The sequence below is a fragment of the Streptopelia decaocto genome (genome assembly GCF_964273445.1).
Source record: "Streptopelia decaocto genome assembly, chromosome: Z".
Classification (NCBI taxonomy): Eukaryota; Metazoa; Chordata; class Aves; order Columbiformes; family Columbidae; genus Streptopelia; species Streptopelia decaocto.
In genome coordinates, this window is record NC_138657.1 from 19,503,308 (window position 1) to 19,530,619 (window position 27,312).

The window sequence follows — 27,312 nt, forward strand, 5'->3', positions numbered from 1 at the left end:
GTACAGCAAAATAAAGCCTTACCTATCTGCCAATGCAGATATGGTTTCTACCACTTTCAAAGTTTTATCTTTCTCTAAACAATTTGAGATGTACAGTCTACCTGAGTATTATTGTTTTAATATAACTTTTGCCCCAAGTAGTTGTCCACTTGTGCATAGGAAGAAAGGTTTTTTTCCTGTCTTAATATGTTGATGACCTTCTATTTTCTGATGAGCTCTTGTCTAAGCCTGTAGAAACTTGGTATTTATGTCAGATATATGAACTTCACCACCTCCAGGAAAATAACCCAAATTTGACTGGTTTAAAAGACTGAAAAACTGCAGTTTGTTCCTGCTTAACACCGCTGGAGTGAAGTTTTGCAGTTAACATATATAAATGACCTTTTTTGCATTTGAGGAGAAAACAGCCTAGAATAAAGCACAACTTGCACTGTGGCAGCTACAGTAGTTGTCTTGGGCCTGACTAGAGTTTCAGTATCAAAACTGAAAGCAGTAGATTCTTCTTAGACAGGCTTATCTCTGTAAGTAGCATGCATGGCAGCTGGCAGAAAACTGGCCTGTAAGACTTGTGCATCAGGCCACGCTCCAAGGACAAGCTCTCAAGCACGAAATGGTGAGGTCTGCACCTGCGAGACAACATAATTGTGTACGAAGTAACTTTTTATGCCACCACTATTACAGGTTGTGGCTCATTTTGGCACCCGGGTCAGCCACAAACATACGGTGTATCTGAGTGGAACCATTTAGACAGGGCCATAGCGATCGGAGAGGGGTGCTTGCGGTGATTAGGAATGCTGCATACTGGGATGGAGACAGAGATTCACGCAGAGACAGAGATCTTGTTCTGGAAAAAAGCACAGAGCCTGGCCAAGCAGAGAGCTGACCTAGGCTGCTTTCTTTATTCACCGTTGACAATTTATAGGATTTACAGGTATGGGCCTGGACTAAGATGTTTACATAAGATGTTTTTCCACTAATTGTTACTTAAAACACACTAAACTCATATGATGTTTGTCTTACTTTTTTTTCCACTCATTCACAGACCAGGCCCAAGGACATTCACACATCCCATGCACTTGGAGGCAGTTATCCGGCCCAGGATACCATTCTCATGAGCCTGGGCTATAACTCTTTACAATTATGAGAAATGTACTTCAATACAATCTGTCCAAGGCCCTTTATATTTTATTATGATCTGACTATGTTAGTATTATTTCTTTGACCGTCTAGATGGTCATGTTAGTATTGATCTTCCTTTATCATCCAGGTGTCTGGAACTGCACATCTTGCTTTCCCACATTTTTACTTTCCAGCAGGTACTGGTCGCTGGGTGAAGCCAAGAGAAACAAAAGCAGGTGAGGAGCACCCGGGGTGCACGAGTGGGTTTAGGGTCGGCAGCGATGTGGGATCACAAGTCCGGGAACCGGAAGCCTCTGTAAAGGCGCATGTGGGGCAGGAGAAACACAAAGGGACCGGCGGGGACAAACATAAGCCCCGTCCATTTTACAAAGGAAAGCCGTGATCATTAACTGCTTGCCATCTGTGAATGGGCCGACATTCCCAGCCGGGAAGGGCGGCAAGGGCCCCAGCTCAAGGCCAGCGACTTAAGCGTTGATGATAACGCCTCTGGGGGAGTACTTGTGACTGAAGCGGCGCATGGCCCCAGGCCAGGCCTGTCCCAGCGGGAAGCGAGGCAGCGCCGCCGGCGCCTGTGACCCCCGCTGCCACCCCACTCTCGGGGGAGCGCGGGGAGAAGGTCGGTTGACTCCCGGGGCCGGCCGCGGCCTGGGACGCGAGAGGAAGCGTGGCGGCACACAGCAGTGCCCCTGCCTCGCCTCATCCCGCCCTCTGCAGCCGCCGCTGCTACAGAGGGCGGCGGGCTGGGCTGGGCCGGGCTAGGCTGCGCCGGGCCGCGCCAAACCCTCCTCTTCCCCCTCCTCCCGCCATCTCGCAGCGCCACGGCCGCCCCGCCCCCGCGGAAGGAGGAATGAGCCACTTCCATAACTGAGGGAAGCGCGACTGAATGAGGCTCGTCCTCTCTCCCTGCTTTGGGGCGGGCGGGCGAACGACTTCTTCTCGCGGCTGCCCCCATTCGCCTTCAGACGCGGAGACGGGAGAAGCCAAGCCATCTGTTCTCAGCAGGCCCTGCGCTGTTTACCCTGGCACCCCCATCTCCCGGTTGCGGCGTGCCGGTTGGTACCGCCCGCCTGGCGGGAGGAGGGAGCGCGGCGGTGTCTCCTGCGGCGGGGCTGCTGCTGCAGGCGGAGGTGGGCGGCGGGAAGCGCGCTGGGCGCCAGCGCGGTGGGTAGCGAGGCGCCGGGCCGCCGCGGCTGGCGCGGCGGGAGGGAAGCGGAGAGGGCGGGCGGGCAGGCAGAGTTTTCCTCCCGGGCTTCCGCGCCATCGCGCCTTATATGTGGGGAGCGGGCGGGCGGTGCGTCCATGTGGTGGGAGCCGCGTCGACTGGGGAAGAGGGAGCGGGCAAGCAGAGCCGAACCGTGGGGGCGGGCGGGCGAGCGAGCGAGTGGCGGGCAGGCCGTCCTGGCTGCGTGCGGCCTGGCCCGGGTGGGTATGCGTGTGGCGTCGGTGCCGCGAACGCGCCGCGGGTGGGGGCTGCGGGCGCGGCCGTTGTGCTCCCCGGGGGCTTTCGGCGGGGGTGAGTGGCGGGCGCGGCGCGGTGCTCCCGGCTGCCGGTCGGGAGGCCCGCCGCCCTTGCGGAACGCGGTGTTGATGTCCCCTCTTGTGTTGTCCTTGTCTCCGCTCCCCCGCCCCGCTGTGTTTATCCCGGCAGCGGTACCTCGGGCGGCTGGCAGCGCCTCGGCGGCGGGGGCCGGCGGTGCAGAGCCCTCCCCTCGGCCCAATTCACCCGGCGGCAACGGGCGTCACGTCGGTGAGAAAACATGAGCCGAGATTTCAAACCCGGAGACTTGATCTTTGCCAAGATGAAAGGTTATCCCCATTGGCCGGCCAGGGTAAGCATCCCGCGGGCCGCAGCGCCCTCCTCCTGCTCGGTACCGGCGCCCCGCTCTCCCCCACCCGCCTCCCGCTGCCTTGGCTTTGTGTTGCAGGGAGGGTTTTCAGACACCTGTGGAGAGCAATGCGGCTAAACGGTGTTGCTCCTCCAGCCTCCTCCCGTGCGAGGGAGGGCACACTAGTGTTGGCGGGGCTGGAAGCAACTTCTGAACCACATTGCAGAACCTGTGCTCTGGTTTGCTGTTGCTTTACACTTGTCTGTAAGTCGCTTCTGCTGTAACAAATGGCCCTCTCTAGTAGTCGTTAGTTGTCCTGATTAGCATTAACAGCTTTTAGAATTGAAGACCACTGTATAGTGGTGTGATGCCAGAGCTGTGTGAGCACCTAGCTGTACAAAAATACTGTTCCCAAATAACTCCTCTTTTTTGTTTGACAAAAGAAAACTACGAAGTTATTGCAGGATTATGCTTTAAAGTCAGCTATTTCTATGCTGCTTTCTGTAGAATAAGCTAAGTGTTTGTGATAAGTTGTCCAGTCCTTTTTCACATTCTCCCTGCTCCCTTGGAAGAAGCATGGCAAGTTCTGCGACTGCTGTAGGTTGTGGGAATGTAGATAAAAGACCAATTATGAGATACTTAGCTAAGATGCTGTCTTAAGAATTGGTTTTAAAAAAGTTTATTGACATTTCCTTTTTGTAGCACTTGACATTTGGGCTTCAGCAAGTTACCAGCTCAGTGTAAGGGTAGGAAGTTGTGCTATTGCTTATGCTCAACGAGGGATGGTATTTGCATGGAACTGAATTGTGGTTTTTACCTGTAGCACATTACATCTCTCCTTTTAAAAAGACAGTGTTGCTGTAACATGAGAAGTGCTGTCACTTCCTCTTGTTGCTAGTACTGTCATTCGTTCTGCTGTATTTTTTAACATATGGTTAAAAAAAGAACGTGGGTCTGGCTTGACTTCTCTGTGGCTTTTTTTTCTTCTTTTTTTTGATGCTTAACACTTTTACTTATTTGCCCCATGACTGTTCTTAACTGTTACTTGACTTTAATTATGGTCTGTCTCTTCCTTAGGTGGATGAAGTTCCTGATGGAGCAGTAAAACCTCCTACAAATAAAATGCCGATTTTCTTTTTTGGCACCCATGAGACGTAAGTATTTAAGGGTCATATTTTTTTCATCGTAGAATGCTGTGACAAGAAGTTAACAGTTTGCCTGAAAGTAGTGTACTTTAAACAGTAGCAGCCTAGCTCTTTATAAATTTGTCTCTTTTGACAAGACTTTTGTTTAAGCTATGCAAAGAAATGATAGACCACAGCCATACCATATATACTTTCCTCATCAGAAGAATAAAAAATCCTACCCACAGTGGTGGGATTGATAGGTTTTTCTTTCTTCAGTAATGGACTTTAGTTATGGTTCTGTATATCCTCAAAATTCTCAGCAATATATTCTCAAATATACTGCCTTTATCTTTGTTTCATTCCCTCAGCTGTTTTGTTGGTTTTTTTTAATATCTGAAAACACAGTATTGTTTTGATCCTGCCCTTGGTAATGTGGGTCATAGTGGATTGTACTGGGATTTTGTGAAGTTTTAAATAAATTCAGGGATGCAGATTGAGGGAGGCAGAAATAACTCCTTATCTAAAGCTTTAAAAATACCTTTGCAAATTTTGAGAAACATCATGGCTGATTTTAAACTTAGCCTAGGCTCCTAAGATGTTCTTGGGTTTGGAGGTCTTTTTTTTTTTAATTTGTAGTTTACATGGATAAATTTGAAGTGTCTGTTCCTCACTCTTTGATATTCTTACAAAAGTTTTACTGCGATCTGGCTTTTGTTAGGCTGTAGGTTCAGGGTTACTATGTTTCAGAGATCCATACAACATCAGATAAACTTGCCTCTTTAATATACATTGCAAGGTACAGTATGTTCCATGGCACGGCTGTCTTGTAGCATTTGTTCTTTAAGCATGTCACCTACGTTGTGCTCCTTAGAGTGGTAACAGGTGAAACTCCCTTGCTTCTTGATTTTACTTATTGTTGCTTGCAGCAGATACCTGTAAGTAACAATAGGAAGGAGCAGATCAGGTGGAAAAGGAGAATGCCGTTCCATGGCATGTGATTTTGTTTAGGTTTGTGGCTATTGACACTGTTTAAGTGACAATTAGTGATCTATCAGGAATGAGGTAGAACTAACAATTTTCTGTACTTTGTTCATGGGAATTAAAATAAATTGGGTAAACTTTATCTTTGCTGTGCTTCTCATAGTTCAAGTTACATGCCTGTTCACAGTTAGACACTACCTGTACAGCCTACCTTACTGTAAGTAGTGGCAACTCTAAAAATCCAGATGATTAGTTTAATCATGCTAAAAAGTATTTGTGGAAGTACACTTTCCCCCCACTCCCCTTCCGCTGAGAACTACATGGCAGCTGCATGTGTGCACAACCCCCTCTTCCCCAACGCCTCCCCCATCTCCTGCAATGGGGCAAGTTAATGGCTCTTATTGTGAGATCCAGGCCAGAGTCGAGAGAGGGGGTGGTACACCAGCCACAGTAGGGGGGTGCTGCTGCTGAGACCCCACCCAGGACTGGGACGCTGTCTTAAGGTAACCTCCCAAAAAATGGGACTGCCTCATCTCCTCGTGTGGGTGAGTGATAACTTAGATATTTCCTCGCCAGATAAGCGAGTGTATTAAGTAATTCCTCACTGCTTGGGTGGGTGTTTTCCTCACTAGACACGTGAGTGTATTCCATGCTTATATTTAAGCACATGTATTTTCTTTAATAATTCCTTGCCAGATTCAGGCAAGCGTATATTCTTAATATAATTCCTCACTAGACATGTGGGTGTATTTGTTTCCTGGAGTCAGTGATGGCTCTGGCGTTGTTTTTGGTGAGCCACGTGTATGTACACTGTGGATCTCCATTATTCTTATTTTGCTCCACCCCAAATAATCTCATCAAGCTGATATCTGAATCTGTATTTTATGTTATCGGGGTACTAACTGATTTTATAAACCCCGTTTCTAATTGGTTGTTTTCCCGGATTTTCCCGGGCAGAATAGAAGCCTGTTTTGGACCTTGTTGTCTGCCTAAAACTAACTTCGGAGTCCCTCCCTGACAGTATTGTATAAAGGATGATGTTTTCTACCTGTGTGGACAGTTACAGTAGGAAAGGAGGAGCTATGGGGAAAAACAAAAACAAGACTTGCTTGGGAATAATTCTTACCTTATTTTTAGGAATAATATTAGTTCAGCTTTGCAGATTACTATAAACAAATATAAAATTGTACTTTGGTTGCCATTGCTGATTTTTCTCTTAAGGTTTGTCAAAACACAACTAAATGTGTTGCCACCTGGGTGCAGTGAACAGATAAATGCTTTGGGAATTTGATTGGGGTTTGTTTTGTTTATTTCTATGCTGTCTTAATGCAGCAACAGTGCCCTTTCCTAAAAGAGAGTAATAAAATAGATACTAGTTTAATAAAAGCTTTATTTGTGTCTGCTGTGCCAGTAAATGACGTCACTGAAAATTTTGGTTGGTCACTGACAAACAGAAGGTCATACTGAACTCTGCTTTCTGGACTCTGTGTATTAGTGTAATCTCTCTTCATTTGTTTTTCTTGTTCCTTTTTGTTTTTGGTACATTGGGGTTTAACTGCAGCAACCCAGTACAATACATGGCTTTTTTACAGTAGCAGGTTCTTGGTGTTTCTTCAAAGCCTCAGCAATGTGGGTAGAGGCTTACAGACTTTGGAAAAATGCTTCCCCTCAGGGGTTAAGAAAGAAGGGATGCAATATTTACTGTTTTCTGTCTCTCAGAGTTTGTTTGTCTCCCTCTCTGTCCTTATGGTCTGGTTAATTAGGCTTTGCAGGTGCATTTTTCCCACACTTGCTGAATCCTCCTCTAATCATGTATAACAAAGAGGTGGGTGATTGGCAGTCTCATCTGCCACAGTGGCTTACTTAATACTTTGTACGCATAGGTGAGTGTTTTACTGCTGGAGTAGGAAATGCTTAAGCTTTCTAGATGATGATATGTTCCTTTTTGTTTGTTTGTTTAGAAGGGTGTAATTTTCAAGTAGATTTTTTAAAGATGATGAAGAAAATAGGAGAGTGTAGCTTATAAGTATCTATTTAACTTTTCCATGAGCTTACAGGTTAGAAAGCAAGTATCTGCAACTTTTCATATAGTTGAGTCTAACAAATATACAATCAGACAAAGCTGTGCCTAGGCACTGAGTGAAAATAACAATGTACCACCAAAGTGTTGTTTTTTCTCTGTTAGCAGCCTATAGGTAGCCTCAGTGAAATCCTAACTTGAAAGGTTGTGAAAGGAGAGCAGGAATTAAGCAGTCTTTGATGTTCTTCAGCATAAACCACAGTATTGGTTCTCCGCAATATGTTACCTTATTTCCAGAGTCTAACTTAAGGAAGTTACTAGTGTGGATACTGTGACTTCAATACATGAGAAAAACTACTAGGCTGAAAGCATTAGGCACATTACAGCAGAGGTAGTACTATGCAGGAGTGTTTGTCTGACAGAGATATGCAGGCAGTGTTAAGACTTCTACTATGAGAGTAGCTTAAATACCAAAAAAAAATAAGTGTACTTCACGAAGAAAAAGATAGGGGGACAAGCTTAAAGAACAGTCTAAAGATTTTATTGGTTAAGTTTAATACATCAAGTGATGAGGGCCTGTTGTCACACACTGAAAGCTACTGAATTAATGCTGGATTACGTAGCATACTTACAAAGACATTGACAGTAAGTGTATTGAAGTGTTGTTTTAGTGTCCAATACACTAAAAAATACAAAATTTTCTATTTTAACTGGATTATATTCAATTTAAGGACTTGGAAAGATTTTATTTCTTAGCTTAGAGCCATTTAATCTCCTTTAAATCTCCTTTTTTCTTGCCTTACATTGTCCAGAGTCAAGGATTCTTTCTTCTTAATGTTAAAGCCTGACTTTTTTCATGAAGGAAGCAATTGCTCTTTCTGTTTGTTTGCAGACTACTTATTTTTTTAATTGTTTTGGTTCAGAGTAGTTGGTTATTCTATCAACTGCAATCTTAAGATGCAGCTGTTTCTTGCCCAGACGTTCAATATCCTGGGAAGGAGGATGTCCGTATGTGTGGTGGCAGTGATGGAAAATTCAGGATGTTGATGGCAACAGTTGAGAAAACTAAAGACACTTATGTAGCAGAATTAGTTGTTGCAGTAGTAATGAATTTAATATCTTAATAACATTTGGCGGTTACTTCTTGTCTGAAAAGACTAACCATTTAAAATGTGAGATTTTGTTCTTTTTTGTTCCTTCTTTTCTCAAGGGCATTTTTGGGACCAAAGGACATATTCCCTTACTCTGAAAATAAAGATAAATATGGCAAACCAAATAAAAGAAAGGGTTTTAATGAAGGGTTGTGGGAAATTGACAACAATCCCAAAGTGAAGTTCTCTCATCAACAGGTGAGTTGTGCAGAATCTCTAAATCTTTATTGCTATATTCTTATGGGGTGGGGGGAGGAAGGCAATGAGCGTTTCTCTGCTGTAGGGTAATGAATTATTACTGTCGTTCATGTGCGGGTTAGACTGTTCTTGGGGTTTTTTTTGTTTTCAATTTTTTTATTTTTAATTGAACTGTAGCATTAATAGCATAACAGAGATGGGGGCGTTGTTTAAGTGGGGATATCAGTTTATTACAGTAAGTTCATGCAGGATCATGTTGACACTTTCAGAGCACAAGACTAAAAGTTAAATGCTTTTTACAGTACCCATCAAGTTTTTCTATAGGTATTTATTTATACTTATAACTGTATTTGTTCCTAGGATACTTATCTGTGGAACTGTACAACTACACTTGCAATGTGTTAGTTTTTTTGAATCTCAGTCACTAGTTCTTTCTGTCCTCTAAACCCAAGTGCTTTTTTCCACAAATATCCTTGTAAGATTTCAGTACCCGCTGTCTTAATGCATTTTCCTTCTAGTGGTTGGAAGCAATGCAATGCTTGCCTTTTGCCCCCAAACTGTCACATGACTTGTTTGATTCAGTTTTTTCTGCCAGTAGTTCCGAATTTCTTGCTCTCTTGGTAAATCTTCCAAGCTCAAACTGGAGGTATGCAGTGCTGCCCGTCCATAGTTAATCTGAAGACAAATTGTCTTGCTCATTTTGTCTTTGTCTACATGCTCTGAACATTTTGTAGCCTTTTGATTTTGCTGTGTACACTGGACTCTGATCACATACTAGGGCTTCTAGGCAATGCTGCAGTAATATAAAAAATGAATTGGTCTCACTTGGTATTACTTGCTGCTCTTACGTGACATGCCAGACTGCCATTTCACCACCAGTTAATCCCTGCTTCATAAGATATCCCAGGTCACTGTGTTTCTAGTTTGGAGGAGAAAGTGGGTAGAGTTAAGGAGTTTCTGAAGTAGAGTATAAGATTATATACTCCAGATGTACACTTTTTCTGCTCTGGGATATGGAAAGATGCTTATGTCCTCATCACAATGGGAAGGACTGTATCAATAAGGGGCAGATTCTTTCTGCTACTGTAAAATATGAGTTGGAATACCTTCTTGCTGTTCTTTATGTGACAGTTTAGTAGAGATTCTATGGATGGCTGAGACAGTTGTGAACCGTAACTGAGTTGTATGTTACCAGTCATTCTAACAAGGTGAAAATCTGGTTATAAACAAACAACAGTAGCAAGCTTCTCTAATATTTTGTTTCACAGCAGGAATGAGTAACTTAATTAAGCAGCATTCCTGGTTGCTTTCATAGCATCTCAGACATTCCTAAATATGTGCCCACTTCGAAAAACTGAAAACATGCTGCCTAGAGATACATACAGTTTTTTTCAGTCTAGCAGCTTTTCTGCGTGGTGGTCCTTTCCATCTTTTGAGTTCCACTCAGATACTTCACTTCAGCTTGGATGATAGCTCTTTCACAGGCTATATTTGACATTCTATAAAATAAATCAGGATGTAAAACAGGCCAAGTAAGTGTTACTGGATCTGAAATAAAACTGCCAGTAAGGGTCGTCTTCAGAAGTAGTTTCTTCAAGCATCTTTGATATCAAGTCAGTCATGGATCTTCCATGTTTTTTCACCAAGCACTACGTTTTGGATTTAATTCTTACGTTTGAACTATTATGTTACTGTTCTGCCAAAGGTTATAGATATGATGGAGGAACATTCTACTTTTTCAAGAATAAGAACATCTTTGATATTTGGGTTAGTTTTTGTTTTACTCATTCCAGCTTATATGCTGAAATGAGCTTTATTTATACAGTACTTTACAAGATAACATACAGCTCACAGTGATGAAACTTCAGAGATAGCTTATTTCATGTTCTTGTTAGTTTCCTTGGTGTTTGGCTATGTTGCAGCTCTCCTGTTCATGAGGATGCTGCCTTTAGCATCGTATTCTCAAAGCTGGAGGAACAAGTGTGCACAGTTTGTCCATCCTAGTAATATGAGAAGGATGCTTGTCTGCTTGATAACAGTCTCTGTGGCTGTCTTCATTAACAGCTAAGGGTTTTTTGAAGGGTAGGACTTCTAGATCTTCATTGCAGAAGGAAGTTTAAGAGTGCTTGTTGTAGATAAACTCCCAATAAAATTGTCTATGGAGAAGCTTGTACCTGTTTCAAGGGTAGCAGAGTGGTTGTAATTAGCTTCTGAGGCCAGTTTGGCACGATTTAGCCAATTCACATAAGTTTTTTGTTACCTGTTGTGGTAACAAGAAACAAAGATAAACCCTTACAGAAACACACCTCAGCTTCCTCCAGCCCCCTCACCGCACATCCCTGTCAGTCTCTTTGGTGATGCGGTGGCAGCACAGGAGGCTGAAGTGGTGTGTCCCAGCGACTTTGCTTTTGCTGTTCCTTGTTTGTTGCTCAGCGGATTGGGCACGGGCTGCCGTCCCCTCAGAGCTGTGCCCTTTGTCCCTGCTGCGCCTCTGCTCGGGCGGCGGGAGCTTGCTTTGCAGCGTCCCCCGGGCTCTGGCGCCTCTTCTGCCTCAGTGTTCCGGGTCCCCTGCTCAGGCCTCTTGCCGGTGCCCGGACAGCCCCTCGGCCGCCTCCCCAGCCGCTCCGGGCCCCCTCCGCTCCTCAGTGGCTCCTCCCGCTCGCTCGGGGGCGCTGTTGGGCGGGTCCGTTGCCGATCCAGCTGGCGCCGGTTGTGGCCGGTCCCGGGCGGGTGCGGGAGCGCAGCGGGCGGGCAGCCGGTGGTCTCCGGGTGAAGGCAAGTAGTTGCTTAGGAAGACTGAGAGAAGAGGTGACGTAAGTGTACTGATGAGTGAAGACACTGTTTTTTCCAGTACTTTAAAGCAGAATAGTGTGTTACAGCCTGTTAATATGTTGCAGTATTCAGTACACATTGGCAAATGGACAAATTTTTCGAGCTGAGGTCTTGCAGTGAATGAATATATATCTTAAGGTATTCCTTGATCTCTGTATTTGGTCCACATACAATTCTTTGATTTTTAAAAAAGATTCTTGGAGTTAAGCACGGTAGCAGGGAGGACAGTCTAGTTGCCAGAGCCTAAAACTTGGGTGTGAGCAGATAATTTTGTGTTTGGGCACACAGCAGGTAAGGTCAGAGGGGAGTGGGTGCTCACATAGAGATGTTGGCAAAATTAAGCTTTTATTCTGGATACAAGATTAAGTGACAGACTTGTCAGCTATTCATATAAAGGGATTCACTTGCTATTTTTTCCCTTTTTTCCTGTCCTTTTACTGGGCATATTTTGTCTTGGTAAGCCCTTCTGAGAGCAAGTTTTTCTGTTTAACTGCCAGAACTGGCTGGAATGTTCTGAAAGCAGTATTTATACTTTGCAGATGTTGCTGGTAACAGCTAGTAGGGGAGGCGGAGGGCATAAGGGTGCTTGTGGCTAGGGCTTAAATCCAAAACCACTTCCTCAGTGGGGGAAAAATTAAAGAGTCAGGAGAGTTCTGCCAGCTTTGTTTGAAGGAGCTAGTATTTAAGAGTGAGACTGCTATACACAATGTAACAGAATAAAGAGTAATTTTGTCTTTACCTTCTCTGTTTCCATGTTTTTAGCTTACATTATTTTGCCTTTATTATATATTTTTTTTCTGCTTATGTTTTCACCCAACAGATAGTTGGCTCACTTAGGATTGATAGCTTATTTAAAAATGCACTTGTTGACAGTAGCATCACAAGTTGTCTTTGACCAAAAAATCTTTTTTTTTTTTTAATTATACATCAGAAGAATTTCACATAGCTTATTTTCACACTAAAAATACAGCAATCATAGCATTAGAGCTTGAAAGTTTGATAATGAAAATGCAATTTAAACTGAAAAGTGTGGAAATTAATAAGATACATTTTAGTATTTTTGCAGTACTAATGCAGGTTTCCTTAGAATGATGTTTTCCCTGGCAATGTACGGGTGGCAGAACACCTCAGTTTCGTTATTCTGTAGTTCAGGAAGTAATTTAGATGTCATTTTTGATGTTTTTTTTATTAAAGTCCCATCCAGCTGTTAATACTGCTATCAAAGAAACAGTTCAAGAAAGCAGTCAGGAGCCTCCTGAGGGGAGTGAAGAAAAGGCAGGAGCCAAAAGAAGAAAGTCTTCTATCCCAAAAGTAAGAGAATGAATTCTTGTTCTACCAGAAATGTTTTTAAGTCAAAATTGTATTGCCAAATTTTTACTGAAGTGCTTGAACAGCATTTTACTGTTGTAACTGCTTTGCCTTTGCTCCTTTTCAGATGTACATATAGTAGTATTCTTGTGCTTCTGTATTTCTTTTGTACTGTATGTGGTTTTGAAAATTGCTTTCTTGGCCAGTCTATATTTCTAAATTGTAATACACTTAAACTGAATTCATACAGTACTTCCTAGGCAGAAGAGGTGATCATCAAGGTTTAGCTTTAAGTTTCCCTTTCTGTTTTTGGAGACTTGTTAATATCATGGGCAGGTATGACTGTCTCTTTCAATTACAACAGTTTTTGTTGAAAAGCCTAACAGAGCTTTGGGTTCTGTCTGGGCTGAAAGGGTTCTTCATTGTATTTACCTGAACAGATTACAAGGTTGAATTAGGCCATACTCCTGATGAACTAATTAGGATATAAATGGATAGAAAGGATTTCATAGCTGTATCAATTGAACTCTGAGTCAGGAAAGTATCTGAGTAAATTGATATACGGTAGTTTATATAGACAGTTTAGCTTCTTTGTTTTGTAAATGTGTGCATACCTTAAAATCCTTCTGAAACAAGATGGTTTTCTTTAAATATGCAATAGAAAATGCATTTCTGTGAAATATCTGTGTTTCAGCTTACTTGTGCTTTTTGTGAACCTTCCTAGCTTACTGTACACATTATGTTAACAGTGTAGAACACTTGCTTTGAACTTTCTCTGCCCTTGGATGTTTAGATTTGTTCACTATGGGGTTATTTTTCATATCGGATGGGAGAGATGTTGTTTGTCATCTCTTCTCAGTTTTTTTTAAGGAAAATAGAATCCTAAAAAGACAAAAATTGTCATGCAGATGGGATTGATAAGTTTATGGTATCTCATTTATTTTTAAGTCATTTCTGGAAATAACTACTCTACAGGATGAGCAGTGCCCTTAAATTGTGAAACCGTTTTGAGTAGACAATTCTGGTTGTCCTTTTTAGTATCTGCTGAGATTTAATGTAGTTCTTCTGTAGGTGTAGCTGGCTGCCCTTTAGTATTGATTCACAGTTCCAACTGACAGATTTGCAATGTGTTAAATATCTGGTTGATGTTCCTCATGTAGGATTAGTGTCTAGTAGCTGTAGTAACTTGTGGGATTTTATGTTTTTGTAGTGTTTTGTGGGTTTTTTTCAAGAGGAAAAAAGACCTTTGGCAATACACTGATAGATGATGTTGAGAGTTGTTTTCTTGAGTTGAAAACTGCAGTTATTGATGGGTAATTTCTCCCAACTTCTTACTGCTTAGAGTGTTCCCTAGTTTAGTATTTCCACATGTGGGTCAGTTGTGATTTGCATTCTATCAGCTATACATGAGGAGTGCTCTTCAATATGTAATTTCCTGGTCATATTAGTAAAAACAGTGTTGTTCTTGCCCATGCATCCTGCTGGTAAAGGCATTGGTTCCCCAGTATTTGCTACTGCAAGGGGGAACCTTATTTTAAACTGGGCTGATTGATCAGTTTACCTCACTGAATTTATGCAGCAAGCAGCATGTGCTAGTGAGAATGGCACTGACTTAAGCTTCCTTTTTCTCCTAAAAAGTATTTCCAGGCTGTCCTGAGCTGGCTCTGGGAAAGAGAAACAGTGAGACATAAGAGCCATTAAAATGCAAAGATCAAATGGAAGCTCCTGACTGGGTTCTTTTACATAGATTTCTGTAATTAGTCTCCCATCAGTTACAGTTCAAGGCACAATATGGAGGAAATTTACTCTTGCTCCTTTTCTTGTGAGACAAATGTAGCTAGAACATTCTTTTAACCTGTGATTGTACTCTGGTTTCTTGTGATTTTAGTGTACCTGTGATTCTTCTGTCTTAAAGTTGTAATTTATAAAAAGACTGAGTGATATTACATGTCTTCAAGTAATTAGAAATATTGCATTAAACCCTTGTGCCTGAGTTGCTTTATTCTGTGTTGAAATTTTAACAACTCTAGCTACTTTAAAAGAGAATTTCACAAAAGGTGCTTGCAAGTGGGACAAGGCAAAATACTAAAGTTGAGACAATGAACTGAAGATCCAAAACCATGCATATACATAGGCTGCAAGGAAATGTTAATTATTTTCAAATAAGTTGTTACATACTCTTGATTTTTCAAGTCTTAACTGCTCACCTAAAACAAAACCTATTATTTTAAGGTTAAAAAAATGAAGAAAAAAAAAGACTAGATGCCACCGCTTATCACTAACTACTGTCACACATAAACCATCTTGTTTAGTGTCTTGCTTACTACATTGTCTTTGTTTAGCAGGGTGATAGTCTTCATTAAATATAGTCTCGGTAACTCGGATATCCATCTGTACGTGTAGATAAACAAAGATCCAGATGAATCTTGAATGTTGGAATGAAGGCTTAGAAGTACTCATGTTGTGGTGATATGGTGAAAAAAATGTAGTTATGTTATCATGAACACAAAATGGAACTGAAGTTTCACCATAGTACGTGGCTGTATTTTGACCCATTCTGACAACTGTCTGCAATCATGTACTGGAGAACAGGGTCCTGTCTTAGGCTTTTAATGTGTGCCTCAGAAAAGATATATTTACAGACTTGAACTATTTAAAGTGAAAAGCAGCCTGATGGTTAATCGTGTGTTCTGTTTTCACTGTGAAATACCATTTAATGCCTTTTTTTTTTTTCACTCTCTGACTCCCTTTACAGTTATCACCTAAAGGGGATAACTTACCTTCAGAAGCTGAAACAGAAGAAAAGGAGATGGATGCTTCAAAGGAAGATGATCTACCATCTGAAAAAAACAATAAAGAAGTATGTGAAAGCTCTTTCTATGTACTATGGAACATTTTAATATTATGTCTATTGATGTGAATCTATTATTAAGAAGCTACAGTTATTACTACTGTGACAGTCTCAGGAGCTCTTTAATTTTATAAAACTTCCTATATGTTCCCTCATGTTTATATTGAAACTTTCATCAGAGAGGAGACTTTTAGTTTGGCTTCTCTGGAAGCTCAACTAAAACAGGTGGAACAGTGTTGTTTTAATAACTTACTCTGTATTGCAACAGCAAATATTGGTATTTAAAGGACTAGATAAAGAGTTCACGCAGACTAAAACATGACTACATATCTTTACTTAAAACCAAGTCTTATTTAGTACTTTTTTCTTGTATTTCAGAAAAAAAACCAAAACTGATTACCACATAATCAGGATTTCAGTTATTTAAAAGCAGGAGGTGTCTTCATATGTGTTACATGTCTTCTTATGTTTCTGAGGCTTCAGTTTTGAAAAAAACTTTATTTAAAATCAATCTTTGTTTTGTTAAGACTCAGCACCATTGTTAATCTTCACAGGATGTAGCAAAAACAAATGATGCTTCTATTCCTAAAGTTGCTAGAAGAGGAAGAAAAAGAAAGGTAACAATATATTTAATTACTTTACTTTACTGGAGTCTTTGGATGTGATGATGCTAGATATTATTTTCTTTAATGACAGATTATGCATAAATTTAGGTGCTTAGCACCCTCCTCCTCCCCTCCTTTCAAATGGCTGAAAGATTTGTAAAAACAGAAGTTTTCCCAGAGGGTGTTTACAAGTCATAATTCTGTTTGAACTAAAGGTAGAGTAGGTAGTTCCCAGATCTTTTCCATAATAGTCCATTGCAAATAGGAAAAAAACAAGAAATATATTGTTGCTAAACCACTAACAAAATAGGTAGTTTTGAAGCTCTGAAGAATTTCTTCATCACACTGAACTAACACCTATAATACTCCACCTCTTCTTGAGATTGTGATTTTGTGGTCTCCTCAACCTGGGAAAAATTTGAGTTAGTTTGAAAGAGATTGTTCCAGTTGCTTGCTCAGCCTTCATGTTCATGTGGTCACACAGGAAACCAGATCAGGGCACTAAGCCAAGGAAAAGCTAGATTAAGAGTGGGACAAAGTTTCAATTTTAACTTGAAACCACTTACATTGTAACATTAGTGCTGACAGCAGGGATGGGATGTGTGCAAGGTAACTGTGATCTTTGTGTGTTTGTCACAGTTAAGTAGCATGCTGAGTTTGATTTGCTTCATGAAAAAAGATATGTTTGGATGCTCTTACAAAAATGACTTGAATATTTAAAAAATAGAATTTGAAGACTATCTTATTTTAAAGTAAGTTTAATAAAAATAAACCTAAAATAAAATTTAAAGAGAGCTTCTAGTCTGAAATAGCAAGAAGTTGAAGGGATGTCTGTGACTATACGTGTGATTTCAGCTTGTAAATGGGAGAGAAGGCTCACAGATGACACACACACACACACACACACAATCCTGTTATTTTTCAAAATGCACTCAGATCCTATGGTTTGGTGTGTTTAATTTTGTTTTATTGAGTTGAGTTGGTTTTGGCATCATAAGACACTGCAGGCCTAAGAAGATTTCCTCTGTCACATTTACTAGCTTTACCTGACACAAGTTGTGTTTGGCATGTGCTGTGTGTGGCAAAGGGCTTAACCAGATATTTACATTACTATGGGCCATTGTTGAACAGAAAACCAATATTTCCAGGGTTGTGGTGTGTGCTTGTGGGCCAGAGAAGAGGACTGGCTCCGCAATTATATGACTGAAGGCATTTTTTGTTTGCATTAAGAATCATGGTGTTTCCATGGCCTTGTAAAAAAAAAAAACCCAAAACATTCTAACAGGTATTTTTCTGTCTTCATTTAAACAGTCTTTCTGTAGATGGAAAGCACAGTTAATATGAGAGATGTACCTCTACTGTATTCTGGATTTAAGTTTGCATCTGTTTTTTAAAATTGCCTTTTGTTATAGGTGCACACAAAGTATATTGAGATAACTATACATTTGCCTATAACTTTTCTGTTGCTCGTAGCTTGTGCTCCTCCATCCTACATGCTTAAATTCTGTGAATATTTTCTCCAGTTGGGTTTTTTCTCAGTTCTTTGTATGTATGGATATGGAATGTTTCTGCATAGAGACGTGCATCCTTTCATCAAGATCTTCTTTTGTCTTAAGCTCTATCTGTCTTTACAACCCAAACCTACTAAAATGATTATGTCGATGGAGGTCATGTCTGGTTATCGTGGGTCAACATATTAATACAATTTCTCATTGTGAATAATTTGCTATAGGACTAGGATCAGGTGTTTTTCTGAATAGCTCCATCTACTGGCTATGCATCTAGGGGAGATGATAGTATCTAAATGAAGAATATTTGTATATGTATATTACCTGCTTAAAACTGGGTTTTGGCATGTTGTTATGGTGATCTTAAAAACAGTTACAAATAGTATTTTTCCTTTGTCATACCAAGAAGAATCAGCTGGTTGAAATTATATGAAACATTACTGTATCAGGTAGTGATGGTATGGAAAAGTTGCAATTACTGATATTTAAATATAATCTGTTACTAAATTTGGAAGCTTTTTTAATGTGTAGAAGCAGTACTGTAGTAGTGCATTTCTAGAAGTTTAAAACTGTTGTTTGAGAAAATAATTGCGAAATTGGTGCCCTGTGTTTTTTGACTTCTCAAATTAATTCTTTAAATTAGGCTGAAAAACAAGCTGAAGCTGAGGATGCAGCAGCAGTGACAACAGCAGCAGTGGCAGCAGCAATGGCAGTAGCAGTGGCAGCAGCAGCTCCTGCGCCAGTGTCTCCAAAAGTGAGCCCCAAAAGAGGAAGACCAGCAGGTAACTTTAAAATAAGTAAGAATCTTTCCTCATATACAAGGAGGCTGGTGGCTGTGGACTAACTTGTTGTTTCTATATAAATACTAGCTTCTGAAGTAAAAGTTCCAAAACCAAGAGGGAGACCCAAGTTGGTGAAACCACCTTGTCTTTCAGAGAGTGACTCGTGAGTTTTTCTGTTTGTTTCTTATTATAAAGCTGCTTTAATGTAAACTGTGTTGTTCCTTATATGAAGACTTCATAGTAAGTACTGAGTTTCTGACAGGTTTTTGCCCCTTTAGTGTTCATTATGAGTTACTGTTTGCTTTGATGTTGTTATTTACTGCTCAGGTTATTAATATATAGTAACTCAACTTAGTACATTTGTGGCACTAGAGACAGAAGATCTTTACACTCCTGACTTGTAAAATCTGTGCAAAACTCCTATAATTGTACACTGGGTGAAGAGGAAAAGTTGTTTATTAAATACAAGATCATGCAAAACTGTAGTATTGAATTTCTTTTACATTTTTGTTTCAGAAATCTCTTCTGATGGAATTCCAACGCTACCTGTAACCTAAATTTTGTTTTTATCCTCTTCAGTTCTTGTGTCAAGCCCTTAGTGGTAACTGGAGGAAAAGTCAAGCATTAGTGTAGTTTTCTATAGATTAGCAGATACACAGTTTCAGTGCATGTACATCTTAAATAAGTGTACTTTGTAAAACTAGTTTATAGTGTATGCACTCTTGGACCTGCAGAACCGTGTGTGGAGGACTTCTGAGCATTAACTTTTCTGGTTTTCTGGCACATATATTAATGTTAGCTTCTCCAGGGCTCTCACTTTTTTTGGTTGTTTTTTTTTTTTTTTTGAATAGGTAGTTGTCTCTAATTCTACAAAAATACTATTTTTTGATGAGTCATTAAATGAACAAAGAGTGAATTAACTTCATAACTTGTGATATTCCGTGGTAAAAAAGAAAAAATATCCCTGAGTTAGAATAATGTGATATTTTAAAGTCACTGTAGGTAATGGATATGATGCCTGAATACTGTTCATGTTTTAGTGTTAATGAGGAAGAGAAGGCAAAGAAAAAGGGACCAGAAGAAAAGCCCAAAAAGCAAGGGAAAAAAGATGAGGAGGGTCTGAAGGAAGAGGAGAAATCAAAGAAGGAATTTGACAAAAAGGAAGGAAAGAAAGAGGCTGAACCAAAAAGGAAAAATACTGTGAAAGTGGGTTCTGCATCAGCTTCTGATTCTGAAGATGATGGAGAAGAACAAGAAGGCGATAAGGTATAATTTTTCTTTCCTAATATATTTATTACAGAGGGAAATAGTATCACTGAAGATCTTTCTTGAGGTTAATACCATATCTTAGTAGAGATTGGAGCCTTGTTGCTGGCAAATATACACATATAGAGAAAAAGTTGCAGAACTTCATTTTGCCAAATAATTATTTCAGAAACTACTTTGGTATTTTCTAAGAAAAACATATTTTCCAAGGCAGTGTTCTTTTTAACAAAGGATTTAAACATCGGAGTTAGTTATTTTGTCAAAAGGATTTTTCCATCTGTATTCCCTGGAACACCATCTTTTTTTGCCTTGGGTGTGTCTAAGAGAACCTTTGGGTTGAAATGAAGTTTGTGAATGGTATAAAGCTGTGCCTAGCCGGTCATTTGGAATGTCTTAATTTTTCTGGTGCTTAAGATATTTTCTGTCTACTAGAAAAGGGGAGAAAATACTAAAGAAATTCAGAACTTATCAACATGTGGAGGTCTTGTGTTTAGTTGCGGACAAAACTGGCTGTTGTCAGGTTATTCCATGGATCAGAGTTCTTCAAAGATATTTAGTGTAGGTAGGTTTGCCTGTTCACAGAAACAATGATTTAATAATCTTGGTTTTCAGTAATTTAAAGACTCTTCTTCTCTTTCCAATCCTAAAATCCCAAATAAAAACAGAAGAAAAAAGGAGGCAGAAGCTTTCAGGCAGCTCATAGAAGAAACATTGTAAGAGGCCAACATGAGAGAGAAGTAGCAGAAAGAAAACGTAAGCAAGAGGAACAGACAGAATCTGAATTGTGAGTATGTTGTAAGGTGTGATGGTCACAAGTTGTGGAAGTACTTTGAAACTAATAGGAGGAGACAATATCGGAAAAAATTCCAAACTAGTTTGTTCTGTGTTTCTCTTCCCCCATCTTTTTTTTTGTTTTTGTGGGTTTTTTGTTTGTTTGTTTTGTGGGATTTTTTGTTTGTGTTGTTTTGTTTTTGCTATTTTAACTTATTTTTAACTGGAGAGTAAAAACCTCCTCTAAACCAATATGTTCTATTGTGGGAGGATGGGAAGAACTGAACCTAGAAATAAAGCAATGTCAGTCTTTCAGTGACTAGAATTTCTAGCAGAAGACAGCTGGTGGGTTCTGTTTAGAAGTAAGCTAAGAAAATACATGTGAAAAACAATCAAGAGTAAAAACAAGAAAAAACAACAAAAAGCAGTTCAGGAGAGCCATGTATTTTTCTTTAAGTTTTGGATACATTAGATTCAGAATTAGTAGGACCTATTAATCCATGGTTACGGATTTTTGATCAGGTTATGGAATGCATAGGGTTACCTGGAAAACATTTCCTTCTCTGTCTGACAGCTGGAGCGCGCACACACCGTCAGACAGAACAAGGAAAAAATTATGAATTATTCTACTTTAGCACTGAAAAGCCAGATGAATGATACCAAGAGCAGTCTGCATTTGGAAGATAAATTATCACAGATGAATCAAGCATAAGAATGGAGAGAAGATCCTGCCAGAAACTGGGGGGGTGGGACAATAGGAAGAAATCTGACTCATTCTCAAGAGCTATTCTGCAAATGGGCGAAGAAGCCACCACCACCAGAGCATGATGTTCCCATCCCCACAGTTGCTGGGAGGGCAGAAGAAAGGGAGAACAAGGTAAAAATTTGGAGAGAAAGGAGGAGGATAATGGTCCCCTTCACCTGTAACAACAAAATTCTACCTTTTTTGCATTCATTAACCAGAATCTAGTTTATTTGGGGCTTTTTATCCTCTAGCCCTTTCTTCCCTTCTTCTTCCTCTCACTCCTCTGGAAATCTAATATAATTACTCTACTTGCCTGTACAAAGCTAAGCATTTCCAACTCCAGAGATTCTAAATTGGCCTTAACGTCTTTGAAGCTCTTAATATATAACTACCTAAATCTGACATATGCTGATTGATTTCTGCAATCAAACTGTCATATTGATTTGGTTATAATAATCAAAGGTCCTCTACTTTTAAATAGCTGTCATATTTTAGGCACTGGAGGGTAGATAGAGCTTTCTTTCAGTAAGATAAAGGAGTAGTAGTTGATGACTGCATAATAGATTGAAGTATAACTGATGAATAATACCACAAAACTCAATATTGATGAAAAGTAAAAAGGCTTCTTTTGTGCTGTCTTCAAGTTCCTCCATTAATACACTGAATATAGGCTGATACTTTTTTTGGTTACTTTCCTCATCAGCATAGTTTCTATTTTCTGGTCTTTGTAGCTACTTTGCTAATATTTATGTCTGTTAATGGTGCTTTGTACACCATTCTGTACATACACAAAACTTATATGTACTGTTTAAATGGCATGAGTTTGTGCTGCCAGTTAAAGTAAACTGTTGATTCTGTAACTGGATAGAGCATGAAAGGGACATAGAAGATGATAGGCATGCAGGCCTAGGTATTTAGTGGATGCATATTGCTATGGCAGGAAGAAAGTGAGTCACAGAATACTCAGTCATGATGTGCTGAAACATGCAAATTCTAAAATGAGGCTTTGGAACCCCTTAGACAAGACTAAGGAAATGCAAAACAGAGGTTCATGATCTTCTATGAATAAAGAGTTCAAAAGCTTGCTTGAAAGACTTCTGCCTGTCTTCATTCTGTAACTGAGATGGAAGCAAGTTTTGTTTGGTTTTCTTGAGTTCCAGTTTAATTTTTAGTGATACAATCAGAGAAAGAGACAGGAGACTTCAGTGAGCTTGTAATAAATCTTTTTCCTTTACTTACTATTTGCTTGAAGAATGTTTAAATTAGCACTGAAACATTTATGGTCAGTTGTAGGATACTTCTACTGTTATAATAATTTATATGAGAAAAAAGTCACATAGGAACAGATTATGACTAATTGATCTTCCCATAATTCCCCATGGTAATGTTAAATACTTCTACTTTTTTGGTCATTATCATACAAATATTCTATTTCTCCATAAGTTATTTCCATATAATGCCATTTCACCAATCTTGCCATGTAACTAGAAGTACAGTTTAGAATGTGACTTGTTTTTAAAATCCTTTAATTTACTGCTTCTAGGGAAAACTGTCTGCCGATATGGATGATTTAATGACAGTATCTCAGCTAAATGATTTTGTTAATTTTATTTCAGTCTCTGAAAACTAGGATTTGGGTTTTGCATGCGAATGTTTTACTGAGATAATACCTCAAAACACTGCATCTCATCTAAATATTTGAAAAAAAAAAATGAAAGACTGAAAAACAGACAGTACAACACCCTAAAAACGCTTTAATGTTTTTGATAGGCAGAGTAAAGAAGAAGGCAAGAAAACAGAGGTTAAGAAGATGGAGAAAAAGAGAGGTTGGTACAAAGAAGCTGAACTATTTTTGGTCATCTTAAATTTTGAACAGAATTATCTGCCTGGGAAAGATAATTTACTGCTAGGGATGGCTTTGAGGTGTTGGTTGAGGTTGTTTGATCCAAAACTGCTTCATCCAGATATGTGAAACAGTGCATTCTTATTCTTCTATGTTCTTTATTTCTTCAGTGTGTTAGAACAGGTCTTTGCTGTTCCTATTTCACTGTCATTGGAGCTTTAAACCTCGATGATCCCTTCTGTTTGCGAACAAGAAAGCAAAGCTCTTATTCTTTGAACCAAATCACTTTAAATCTTCCCTTTATTTTTTCCTGTTTATCTTCTCACAACACAATTCTCTGAGGGACTTCTTTGAAGTATTTAGATACTACCTCTTACTAAGCAAGATGCTTGTTCTTCTTGAGCAAGAGGCTGAGATTTGGATTAGAAATAGATTAGATTCAGTCTTGTCTGTTAACCTAGACTTGCAAACTGATTTTCCTAGGGATAGTTTGTTCCTTTTTTAGTACTCCCATCTTTAAGGACAATTCAAACCACTGGCTGTAACTTGTAGTATACTACAGATCCAGTGGGATGGACTCCAACCAAACTATTGTTGGCAAGGGGGTTGGAAAAGAAGTATCCAAACCCGTCCAAGATGGATTGACTTGAAGGAAGATGTTTGCTGGCAGTATTGTTCAGAGTGCATACCACTTTTGTGTGGAAAAAAAATCCAAACAGGCATTGAGCAGGTGAATTAAAGACAGACACATTCATTTGTCTTACACATGGGGTTGGAGCATGTGCACTGAGAACATTTTATTAGGATGGATTTGGACTGTAACATGAATTGTGCCTAATTTACTGAAAACATCCAGGTGACCTGTCATTAAAGGCTTTCCAGTTTTGTAGCTCTTGTTATTAATGAAACTTCCTTTTAACTTGGCCCACAAGTAAAAGGTGACAGCTGCATATTGAAACAGAAGATTATTTTGAGGTTGTAACTTCTAAGGAGAAAACTATATAGGTTGCTAATAAGTGTCCAGTTTTAAAAAGCTGTGTACTTTATTTCTGAGAGTAAGCCCTGTGGTGTATTTATGTATTTGCCTGTATAGTTATATGATATAGAGTACCTGCACGTATTTTTCTGCATTCTGTGTGAAGATTGGATTTGTAGAAAGGTTTCTACAAAAACAAACCTGATGTGATTATCAAATATTCATGCATAGTATTTTTTTCATATTCAGAAACATCAATGGATTCTAGGCTTCAAAGGATACATGCAGAAATTAAGAACTCCCTGAAAATTGATAATCTTGTAAGTATATTTTTAGACTGGTTTATGTGTATAATTTCAGTAGGAAATACTTTGAATGCATGTTTCGTTTTTAATTAATATTCCGAGAGTGAATGTAGTTTTTTCAGTTTAAAAGATAACTGCTGCTTAAATGAGGTTACTGTGGACATTAGAAGATCAATGTCAGCAAGTAAAATTGGTTTTGTTTAAAAATACTAAATAATACTAAAAATAATAAATCATTTACCAGAAACATTCAAACAAAATTCTAAGCATCTGTGCCAGCTCAGCCTGAGACATGCAGAAGCACCAGAAAGACACAATGAGTGTAGTAGTGGCAGACTCTGTGCTGCCAGGGATGGAGCCGCTACAGCCCCCAATCTGCTGACCCCACTCATTGTTGAGGGAAGTCTGCTGCTTGTTGGGGGCTCAGATTTAGAATGCTACTGACAGTGGGCTGAGGCTTGTCTGACCTTGACTATTTATTAACTGCTGCTGGTTTTCTAAGTTGGGCACCAATGATACAGTAAGAGAAGACCTGTGAAGTATTAAGCATGACTGTACAACTCTGAGTGTGATGGGGACGCAGGTGGTGGATCTTTTCTTGAGGAAGGGACTTGTGAAGGAGTGGGTAGGACTGCTAGGAGGTGGCAGGATCCACCCACCTAAATGGGGCAGAAGTATTGCTGCCAAGAGCCTGGCCGGTGTTGTTAAAGAGCTTTAAACTTGGAACAGTAGCAGAGGGCAAAGTGAGGAGGTGGTGGAGCAGGGTGGCAATTAAATGATGCAGGGTGATGAAAACAGAATTGGCCTTATAATCAACACAACAGGGTGGAAGTGGCATCACCATGAACATATGCACAGAAATGAGGAAGTGCTGGCAGCATGGTGTTACAAGGAAAGCTCTCATAATCTTTCTGGAAAGTCAGCACAACTGGGTACCTCTTTGAAGTGGTTGCACGCTAACGCATACAGCATGAGGAACAAACCAAAGAACTGAACATCTGGCTGCAGTTGTAGGTCTGTGATTTCATTGAAAGCACAGATATTTGGTGGGATAGTTCATGGGGCTGGAGCCTTACCATGTATGCATATGGGATTTTTAGAAAAGATAGATGTTGGAAAGACATGATGCAGAATAACTCGTTGTGTGAGAGACCAGTGGGAATGTGTGGAGTTCTGCACTGGGACAGATGATAAGCCAACTGAGATCTTGTGGGTCAGGATTAGTGTGCAGACCAATATAGGTGACATCCTGAGGATAGCTACTGCAGATCACCCGATCAGGCACAAGTAGAAAATGAAGTAATCTTACGGTAATTGGGAGACACCTCTGGTTCGGTGGCTGTGGTCTGCACTGGAGGCTTGCATCGTCCTGGTATCTGCTGAAGGGCCAACATGGGGATGATACAGCAATCCAGGAAAGCTTCTGGAGTGTCGTAACTTCCTAATGCAGGTGATCAAGGAGCTGAAAAGGGAAGATGACCTGTCAGACCTGATTCTTACAGACAGGGAAGATCTGGTTAGGGATATGAAGGTCAGGAGCAGCCTTGGCTGCAGTGACTAAGATGGTGGAGTACACAGTCCTTGAACAAGGGAGCAGGGCAAAAAGGATCGTAGTCCTGGGCTCAGGAGATCAGACTTTAGCCTCTACAGGGATCTGCTTGGAAGAATCCCTTGAGAGACCGTGCTGGAGAGAAGGAACCAGAAGACTTGGCTCACTTTTAGATCCATCTTGACAAGCAGAAAGATAGCCAAACACGGCAGGAGGGCTGCATGGATAAACAAGGAGCTTCTGGCTGTAGTCAAGACACAAAAACGAAGGAAGCATATAGGAAGGGAAAGCAGGGACAGGTGACCTGGGAGGAGTATGCAAACACTGTCCAAGCATGGAGGGATGCGCTTAAGAAAACCAAAACCTGGGGGGAGAAATGGAGGACAAGGAAGCTTTTTTAAATACTTCACCAGCAACAGGAAGACTGGGAAAATGTGGGCCTGCTGCTTGAATGGGGATCTAGTGAAAAAGGACAAGGAGAAGGCCAAGGTACTCAATGCTTTCATGACCTCAGTTTGCTTGTACAATTCCTTTAGGAAATTCTAGGTCCCTGAGACCAGTGGAAAGTCCAGAACAGGAAAGATTTGGTGCTCAGTGGACAAGGATCACATAGGGGGCATTTAAACAAATGATGTGGAATAAACTGAATAGTGCTAAGCGAGCTGGGTGATGTCATTGTGCATCCACTCTTTTTTAGTTTTGTGAAAAGTAACGGTAATTAGGGGGGAGATTCCCAGGGGCTGGAAGAAAGCAGATGTTGCCCTAATCTTACAGAAGGAGGATCTGGGAAACTGCAGGCCAGTCAGCCTGCATTGTTCCCTTGGAAAATGATGGAGGAAATTCTCCTCAAAATTGTTTCCAATAATATGAAAGACAGTAAGGTCTCTGGGAGTTGTTTGCATGGGTTAATGAAGAGGAAATCATGCTTCTGTGAGGTGACTGGCTTGGTGGATGAGGTAGAGCAGTGTATGTTGTTTATATTTTATATTTAGTTTAAAAAAGCTTTTAACACTGTCCGTCATAGCAGCCTCATAGACTGACTGATGAAGTCTGGACTAAGTAAGTAGGTGTACTTGGCTGAACTGCACAGGCTGAACTGCAGAGCAAAAAGACTGATCAGTGGCAGTGAGTCCAGCTAAAGGCCAGTCACTGGTAGTGAATACTGTTAAAACATCTTCATGAATGATTGGATGATGGGACAGTCCACATCCATAACAAGTTTGCAGAAAATACCCATTGGATCTCTCAGTTTTGTGTGCTGCTACCCAGAGGGATTTGGACAGGCTGGAGAAATAGGCCAAGAAGAACTTCACCAATTTCAGTAAATGTTCAGGTTCTGTCCCTGTACCAGCACAGGCTGGATACTGACTAGCTGGACAGCAGCTTCTCAGAAAGTGGCCTGGGGATGCTGGTGGACACAAAGTTTACCATGAGCCAGCAATGTGCTCTTGTGCATCCTGGGCTGCATTAGAAAAAGAATTGCCAAAACATGGAAGGAACTGATGGCTGCCCTCTACTTCATGCTGTT

At 40.4% G+C, this 27,312-nt stretch overlaps 1 protein-coding gene across 3 annotated transcripts in view; it reads left to right on the top strand.

The window, feature by feature from the left end:
• PSIP1 (PC4 and SRSF1 interacting protein 1) overlaps positions 1-27,312 on the top strand; it is a 36,594-nt gene that overhangs the window by 2,432 nt on the left and 6,850 nt on the right. Inside the window, exons 2-14 of one of the 3 annotated variants that reach the window (XM_082075504.1) lie at positions 1,268-1,355; positions 2,789-2,969; positions 4,044-4,120; positions 8,305-8,443; positions 12,470-12,586; positions 15,339-15,443; positions 15,989-16,051; positions 18,191-18,329; positions 18,417-18,492; positions 19,370-19,595; positions 20,261-20,379; positions 22,882-22,937; positions 24,180-24,250. In XM_082075504.1, the coding sequence (XP_081931630.1) occupies positions 2,898-2,969; positions 4,044-4,120; positions 8,305-8,443; positions 12,470-12,586; positions 15,339-15,443; positions 15,989-16,051; positions 18,191-18,329; positions 18,417-18,492; positions 19,370-19,595; positions 20,261-20,379; positions 22,882-22,937; positions 24,180-24,250 (1,260 nt within the window). In that variant the 5' untranslated portion in view covers positions 1,268-1,355; positions 2,789-2,897. Of the gene's footprint in view, positions 1-1,267; positions 1,356-2,029; positions 2,302-2,788; positions 2,970-4,043; positions 4,121-8,304; positions 8,444-12,469; positions 12,587-15,338; positions 15,444-15,988; positions 16,052-18,190; positions 18,330-18,416; positions 18,493-19,369; positions 19,596-20,260; positions 20,380-22,881; positions 22,938-24,179; positions 24,251-27,312 lie in introns of those variants that run through there. The other 2 variants (XM_082075503.1, XM_082075502.1) reach the window with 2 other exon arrangements.